The sequence below is a fragment of the Dendropsophus ebraccatus genome, chromosome 15, assembly GCF_027789765.1.
Source record: "Dendropsophus ebraccatus isolate aDenEbr1 chromosome 15, aDenEbr1.pat, whole genome shotgun sequence".
Classification (NCBI taxonomy): Eukaryota; Metazoa; Chordata; class Amphibia; order Anura; family Hylidae; genus Dendropsophus; species Dendropsophus ebraccatus.
In genome coordinates, this window is record NC_091468.1 from 8,073,053 (window position 1) to 8,082,038 (window position 8,986).

The 8,986-nt window shown below is 47.4% G+C and overlaps 1 protein-coding gene across 1 annotated transcript; it reads left to right on the plus strand.

Annotated features, from left to right (window-relative positions):
• The first annotated feature begins 7,736 nt into the window (after positions 1–7,736).
• On the plus strand, positions 7,737–8,747 carry LOC138774505 (uncharacterized). The gene has a single exon (XM_069955427.1). It carries the CDS (start codon positions 7,737–7,739, stop codon positions 8,745–8,747), a length of 1,011 nt encoding a protein of 336 aa, XP_069811528.1.
• Positions 8,748–8,986: the final 239 nt, after the last annotated feature.

Consider the following 8,986-nt stretch of genomic DNA (forward strand, 5'->3'; position numbering starts at 1 on the left):
GTGCCTAAACCGTGACAACCCTCTAGCTAGCAGCTTCCCCGGTTCCTGCCCGCAACAACATCCTATCAGGGCATCGCATTTGGCGTCACAAACAGGATTGGAGCTGCTCTGTTCTGAGTGTCAGTGTTCTCAAGGCACACTAAGGATCCCAAGAAAGACTTTGTCATATCACTATGGGCGTAATCGAGGTGCTAAAGGCCCTAAACGGTGTGCAAGATGGCCGCCGTCTCCTATTATTTGTAACTGCGCCATACCCCGGAGAGGAGGGGGTTAATTGTCATGCTGCCCAAGCGCGGGAATCGCCCAGCCACATAGACTTTACAGTGGGTCCTTCTGATTGGCTGCCTGTGCCGGATGACGTCATTGTTGCAGGGCAGACTACTGGGCCGGAACTTCAGCCTCTGCGCTCCGCCTCCTCCCAGGTCCTCAAGACTTCGCCAGTGCGCAGCAAGATGGCGGCCCACAAGAAACGTTTGCCTGCAGCCGCAGCTCCCATGATACCGGAGCTGCCAGAGAGCAATCCTGCCTGCCTGCTAGCACCGCTCCCATCCTACAGCGACACCAGCTTGGGCGCTGCCCCGTCGGACAACGGAAGTCTTTGCAGGGCCTCCATCCCGGCCTCTGCTGATCAGAATGAGGGGCCCATACCTGAGACCAGAATCTCTCCGGGACCCGGTCACTCCAGCCCCGTTGGTACTGTTGCTGTGCCCGCAGCTGCCACAGGGGCGCTGTTCCTCATCGGGCTGTCCCGTCTCTCCGGCTATAAGGAAGAGCCTCTGGACTCGCAGCTCACCCAGGCCGAGGAGGACTCCCCAGACGAGATGGACACCGCTCCGGTGTCCCTGGAGGACACCCCGGATCCAGAGGAGGTCCAAAAGGCTGCCATTCTGCATGCCTGGCGTTGCCAGGTCCAAGCTCTCTGGGAGCATCATCGGGCAGAGGTCATGGCCGCTAACGGGGAAGCCTCGGTTGCTATCTGGCAGCCGACTGATCCTCCACACCCCGGGCAAGAGTAAGCTTCCTCTGGGAAGCTAGGCCGACATGGTCGTCCTAACTGTTCTCACTGTGACTGTTTATATGACTGTTTTGTTTCAGGTTGAAAAAAAAGTTTTGCAACGTTTAAGGTTTGTACCTGCTCCTCCTGACCAAGCCTCCTTGTTTCATCACCCAGCTATGTGCTGATGGACACTCAGATTGTTGTATTGTTCTCTAGTGCCTGTCCCAGAGCCTTTTGCATGGACAATGGTTTTAATTGCCTAAAAGAGACTCTACCAAAACAGAGACACTTACCCAGTTCTTCCTAAAGCACTTTCATACTTATGTGATTGTCAGAGGTTTATTATTGCACTACAGTAGTCAAAGGTTATTTTCATACCAGAGTCATATATATATTTTCTTCCTCTGAGTAAGCAGAAAAGTCATTTAGATAGTCTCAGAGTAAAGTGTTTTTGAAACAGTTTATCTTCTCATAGAGTATATTTTCGGGCCAAAGTCAGTTTCCTCCTCCTCTGAGTAAGAAGTCAGTATGTATCTATAGCCTCAGAGAAAGTCTATTTTTTAGGGAGTATATTTTTCAAAGAGTGTATTTCCTAAAGGGTATTCTATCTCCTTCATATATTGTATTATTGTGTTATCCACTGGAAAGATTCCTCTGAGCCAGTATTCTTCAGGACCTCGCAGTGTTCTTGTCCTCTATGTTTCCCTTCCTTGTGTCTCCATTGTTTGTTTACCCCTGTCTTGTCCCAACACACAGTAGTTGCTTCACATAGTCATATTTAACATTTACATTTGTTCGTACATATTGCACCTTGGATACCTTTTCGTGTGTTCGGCCTATCGAGTAATTGTGTTGTATGATTGACCGGTATGAAAGGGGCCCAAATGTATGTTTGCTTTTGTTATTTTATTCTTTTCTCTTCCAGGTGTCCAAGTCATGTCACACAGACACCCAAGGCAGTACACAGGTCTTCACATTCTTTTTCCAGTAGGGTAATGTATTTCATTGGAAACCTACTGTCCAAACTGACTGGAATATTGAGGGTCACCCGCCAGCAGTTAAGTAGTCCTGACTTACATGTCACATGGTCCACGCGCTACCTGTAACCAGAGTACGTTAGGCACCCCTAGGTGAAGTCCTGCCACTAGGGTTTTTCTTTCTCTTCATAGTTTCTCCGGTCACCTGTGCCTTGAGCGTGGGAAACACACACCTACACATTCACTCACACTCATATTCTTTCTTCCTGTCGTCTTGATCCTATATGTTCATTCATCCACATCTACCTCAGCTTGTGGTTCGCTGAGGTTGGCTCATTTCTAGTAGGGAGGTATGCAGTGTCCCAGAACAGAGTATCTATTTGTCACTTTGTCTCTGTACCTTTATCATAGCCAGTTCTGTTCTGGAAAGCTATGGTCCACTGCAAACTGTGTGTATTGTGTCACCCCTCTCAGTGTTCAGGTATGCTATTCCATTCATTTCTTGTATGCATATTCAGTTATCAGTGCCTAAGGGTATTATGTCGCCCCCCAGTGTTCAAGTATGGTACTTCTCATGTATATTTAGTCCTATATGTCTAATGGTGTGATTATGCAATGGCTGGATGTCACGTGACTGCCCCTGCTTCCATGGTAACTCCAATAGCCATCGAGCTTTGGCTGGGGAAAACCATGTCACTTCCTCTCTACCTGGGCTCTTGTCTCCCACCTTCAGGGGGATAGGTTGTGTGTTGCTTCTGCTCCTGTGTCACAAGGCCGCAACCCTGCGGTACCTACTGCAGCATTACCAGAAGTGTTCCTGGCTGTGTTCTATTCTCAAGTTCTCAAGATTCTCATCTATTCTCAAGAACTGGGTGCCGTTCTTCAGTCATTCCTCTCATCATCTTCTCTAATCATCAACAGCAAGTATTCATCTCAGTTCCATTCCGCCCAGCATCTCATCCTCAGTATCACTACTACTCCCATCATTCAGTACGCTATCATCACAGCCTATTGCAGCATCACCCATTACTCTGCCTTATCCAAGTCTGCCTTATTCCCGGTTGCATCCGGAGAGACTGTTGCTACTAGTTACCACCGTTACAATAAATATACAACTACCGTTGTTTCTGAACCTTGGCATTGGTGTTATTATTGGTGCCCTGACTAAGGACAATGAAGAATCGCACGCCCAGTATTCCCGCATGGTCAGGAGCCCGGTTTCCAGCTGTGACCCCCCGTGCCTAAACCGTGACATCCCTCTAGGTAGCAGCTGCCCCGGTTTCTGCCCGCAACAACATCCTCTCCTCTCAACATCCTCTGAGCCCTTACGGGCCCGGTCATCGCACATACAGAAGCTGATAAGTACTGAAAGACTGGAGATTTTTTAATAGAAGTAAATTAGAAATCTCTGGCCTTTTCAGTTTATTTGAAAGAAAACAAAATAGTTGGATTACCCATTTAAAACAATAATTAACAGGGGAGTCCACATCCTTTTTGCCATAAAGTGAGTACATTTTTACAACAATAACTGGAGATGGCCTTTTTTTTTTTCTTTTAAGCTAAAGCAATTTGCAGCCAGTGACCCCATGTCCACCTTACACGCTCCTGTCCGTCCAATCAACTAAACTATAAAGCAAAAAAACAAAAGACGTCAATGAGTGTTCTGCATCTAAGATAGGAAATGGCTGATGTGATATTACGTGAGAAGCCGCAGCCAAAAGACTGTGCCGAGTGAGCAGTATAATGAGAGACTGTCTACCGGGGACCTTGGCTCGTCTGACTCCAGCGCTGGGTGTTTTTGACTCACACATTTGGTGACAGATGTTCTCTGTAGGAGACAAAAACCTTGAGACGCTCATATAAATCCACCTGCCGCACAGCTCACCACTCATTCTCATTTTCCCCTTTTCAGCACATAAAATTATTGTGGCCTGAGCAAGTTTTTAAAGGGGACTTGCCACCATTTCCCCCTATACATAGATATATGAACCTGCGCCACTCAGTCTGGTTAAGGAGGTTCTGTTCTCAAAGAGGTGGTCTATGGGACAGAGTTGGTCTATGGGACAGAGGTGGTCTATGGGACAGAGGTGGTCTATGGGACAGAGTTGGTCTATGGGACAGAGGTGGTCTATGGGACAGAGGTGGTCTATGGGACAGAGGTGGTCTATCGGACAGAGGTGGTCTATGGGACAGAGGTGGTCTATCGGACAGAGGTGGTCTATGGGACAGAGGTGGTCTATCGGACAGAGGTGGTCTATCGGATAGGTTTCACTGTGCTGTTATATACCATAGGACCAAAGCAGAAGAAATTCTCTATAAGGAGATCATAATAGAGACATTTTGAGTCTTAAAGACATTCATGCTACACTGGGAATTCAGGGAAGAATTGTGTAAAAGGGAGCTCCCTGACACCACCTAGAGGCGGCTTTCCCTGCAGAAAGGCCGATCATTGTAGGTTACAGTCTCTCCTTGAGGAAAGTATCATAAAGATTTGTGATTTGCTCCACTAGGAATTCTGGAATGAAGAATATGAATATTCCACACATCTTCCGAATCTTATTGTCTATAGAATATTCAGTCACATGCAGCCTCTGTTGGTTACACTTATTTTTCTCCAGGTACTTATATAGTGCCAACATATTCCACAAGAATATAACTACTATAATAATGTCCCTATATACAAAAATATAACTACTATAATACTGCTCCTATATATAGGAATATAACTACTATAATACTGCCCCCTATATACAGGAATATAACTACTATAATACTGCTCCTATATACAGGAGTATAACTACTATAATACTGCTCCCTATATACAGGAATATAACTACTATAATACTGCTCCTATATACAGGGATATAACTACTATAATACTGCTCCTATATACAAGAATATAACTACTATAATACTGCTCCTATATACAGGAATATAACTACTATAATACTGCTCCTATATATAGGAATATAACTACTATAATACTGCCCCCTATATACAGGAATATAACTACTATAATACTGCTCCTATATACAGGAGTATAACTACTATAATACTGCTCCCTATATACAGGAATATAACTACTATAATACTGCTCCTGTCCCGTTACAATAATCAGAATCACCTTTATTCTCAGCCGATTTTCATTATTTTACTTCAAAGAACTAGTTCTCCCAGATAAGGCGGCTGCTTCTCTCGTCTTAGGAATAGAAATGTAAAACCGCTTCCCTTGTACGTATGAAGGCCGCGTGCGTCACTAATGAATTGAATCCGCCGGCTGCTCACCCTCCGCTTTATACGCTGCATCGGCTTTTACAGAATTAATCTTATTTCGGGGCTCAGCCGAGGATACATTGTCATATTAAAATACATTATAAAGTTTTCTGTGCAGTTGCTCATTGTGAATATTAAGGAGTAAAAAGGACTCAAACAGCTGAGGTCCTAGGTTAGCTAGTTCCACTGTGTGACTGGTACTAATGGCTGTGTCTGGTTATATTATGCAAGTAGACGAGAAAAAATGCCAAAAGGTCCTTCTGGGGACCAGCGCTGCTCCAGAGAATTCACAGCCACGATGCAGATGGAAGAAAAGTAGAGTTTATTGTAAAAGCACAGGTATTACGCGTTTCAGAAGCAGCAGCTTCCTTCATCAGAAAATGTGCATACAGGTAAGAGACAAACAGTGGGGTTTTTAAAGGGTACAAGATTACAAAAAAACTGTCAGAAAAGGCGCCAGGACCGCCCACTCAAGTTGCTGGGCGGCGCTATCAGAGACATGTAAACAATCAATTGATTCGGTGTTGATTTAACAGTATATATGGAGGCATTTACAAAGATCAATGGGATATATAGTATCGGAGTTACGGAGTTCTATTAAGGGAGCAGTAGTGAAGGACTCGGCGATCGCTACAGTTGCCGGCAGTAGGAGAAGGATATTATGTAGCTCCGGCCGCCGGAGCTGGACCCGGTCACGTGGGGACGCGCGGGCCAATCGGAGTGGAGGTGTGGTGCTGCTGGGCCAATGGGAGAGCGGCAATCTCGCTGGAGGCTTCGGTCTGGACTCACATGCATGACCGCGTGACCGGGTCCAGCTCCGGCGGCCGGAGCTACATAATATCCTTCTCCTACTGCCGGCAACTGTAGCGATCGCCGAGTCCTTCACTACTGCTCCCTTAATAGAACTCCGTAACTCCGATACTATATATCCCATTGATCTTTGTAAATGCCTCCATATATACTGTTAAATCAACACCGAATCAATTGATTGTTTACATGTCTCTGATAGCGCCGCCCAGCAACTTGAGTGGGCGGTCCTGGCGCCTTTTCTGACAGTTTTTTTGTAATCTTGTACCCTTTAAAAACCCCACTGTTTGTCTCTTACCTGTATGCACATTTTCTGATGAAGGAAGCTGCTGCTTCTGAAACGCGTAATACCTGTGCTTTTACAATAAACTCTACTTTTCTTCCATCTGCATCGTGGCTGTGAATTCTCTGGAGCAGCGCTAGTCCCCAGAAGGACCTTTTGGCATTTTTTCTCGTCTACTTGCATTCTTCCCACGGGCCCCATTTTCCTTTTGGGAGCATCCCGGTGAGCCCATCCTAGGACTAGCTCGCAGCTCCAGCACGGAATACAGCATCACCATCCGAAACCATCGAGTACCCCACACAAGGGGTGATATGCATCAAGCCCAAGGGGCGAAAAGGTGAGCCTTCAATCACTAGTCTTCGCCCACGACACTGTCCTCAACGGTATCACACGAGGCGCTGCCTCTCGCCCTTTTTTTCCTCCTTCTTTCTGGTTATATTATGGAGATCATTGTGTGACTGGTACTGTTGTGGGCACTACTGTGTGGCTGGTACTGTTATAGGAGCACTGTGTGGCTGATACTGTTATAGGAGCACTGTGCGGCTGGCATTGTTATGGGAGCACTGTGTGGATGGCATTGTTATGGGAGCACTGTGTGGCTGGCATTGTTATGGGAACACTGTGTGCCTGGTACAGTTATAGGAGCACTGTGTGGCTGGTACTGTTATGGGAGCACTGTGTGGCTGATACTGTTATAGGAGCACTGTGTGGCTGATACTGTTATAGGAGCACTGTGTGGCTGGCAGTGTTATGGGAGCACTGTGTGGCTGGCATTGTTATGGGAACACTGTGTGCCTGGTACAGTTATAGGAGCACTGTGTGGCTGGTACTGTTATAGGAGCACTGTGTGGCTGATACTGTTATAGGAGCACTGTGTGGCTGATACTGTTATAGGAGCACTGTGTGGCTGATACTGTTATAGGAGCACTGTGTGGCTGGCATTGTTATGGGAGCACTGTGTGACTGGTACTGTTATGGGAGCACTGTGTGCCTGGTACTGTTATGGGAGCACTGTGTGGCTGGCATTGTTATGGGAGCACTGTGTGGCTGGCATTGTTATGGGAGCACTGTGTGGCTGGAAGTGTTATGGGAGCACTGTGTGGCTGGTACTGTTATAGGAGCACTGTGTGGCTGGTACTGTTAATGGGAGCACTCTGGGACTATTTCATAAAAAGGAGAAATTCAGGCACAGCCATCAATGTGTTGGTTTTTTATAAATCTCTGTACCACGCTTGGCCCCTCAGACCCCGCACTATATATTACACAGCTAAAAGTCCACCCACATCCATGATCCCACCCACATCCATGATCCCACCCACATCCATGATCCCACCCACGTCCATGATCCCACCCACATCCATGATCCCACCCACATCCATGATCCCACCCATCTACGTCCATGATCCTGCCCATGTCCATGATCCCACCCACGTCCATGATCCCACCCACATCCATGATCCCACCCACGTCCATGATCCCACCCACATCCATGATCCCACCCACGTCCATGATCCCACCCACATCCATGATCCCACCCATCTACGTCCATGATCCTGCCCATGTCCATGATCCCGCCCGCATCCATAATCCCACCAACATGCATGATCGCACCCACGTCCATGATCCCACCTACATCCATGATCCCACCTACATCCATGATCCCACCCGCATCCATGATCCCACCCGCATTCATGATCCCACCCACATCCATGATCCCATCTACATCCATGATCCCACCCACGTCCATGATCCCACCCAGATCCATGATCCCACCCACATCCATGTGCCCACCCACGTCCATAATCCTACCCACGTCCAGGATCCCGCCCGCATCCATGATCCCACCCACATCCATGATCCCACTCACATCCATGATCCCGCCTACATCCATGATCCCACCTACAAGCATGATCCCACCCACATCCATGATCCCCCCTACAAGCATGATCCCACCCACATCCATGATCCCACCTACAAGCATGATCCCACCCACATCCATGATCCCACCTACATGCATGATACCACCCACATACATGATCCCACCCGCATCCATGATCCCACCCGCATCCATGATCCCACCCGCGTCCATGATCCCACCCACATCCATGATCCCACTCACATCCATGATCCCACCCACATCCGTGATCCCACCCACATCCATGATCCCACCCACATCCATGATCCCACCCATATCCATGATCCTACCCACGTCCATAATCCCACCCACATCCATGATCCCACTCACATCCATGATCCTACCTACATACATGATCCCACCTACAAGCATGATCCCACCCACATCCATGATCCCACCTACAAGCATGATCCCACCCACATCCATGATCCCACCCACGTCCATGATCCTGTAAGGGGTGCAGGTGGATGGCGACAAACTCACTCTGACAGCTGAGTAATGTTGGGATAACTTTACTGTAGATAATTCAGCAGATACAACCAATTCTTTAACTTGTATAACAGGTAGATTCTTACTGAACAGGAACACTGTCTCTTTATGAAGCTAGGTAAGTAGCAGGGAGGATATCACTTCAGTCTATGTGGTGTAGCACAACTATATACAGTCTCTCAGGGGGCCCCACTTCCTGATCCTGCTGGTAACAATGGGCTCCCCTGCAGCACCAGCTCTGTCTC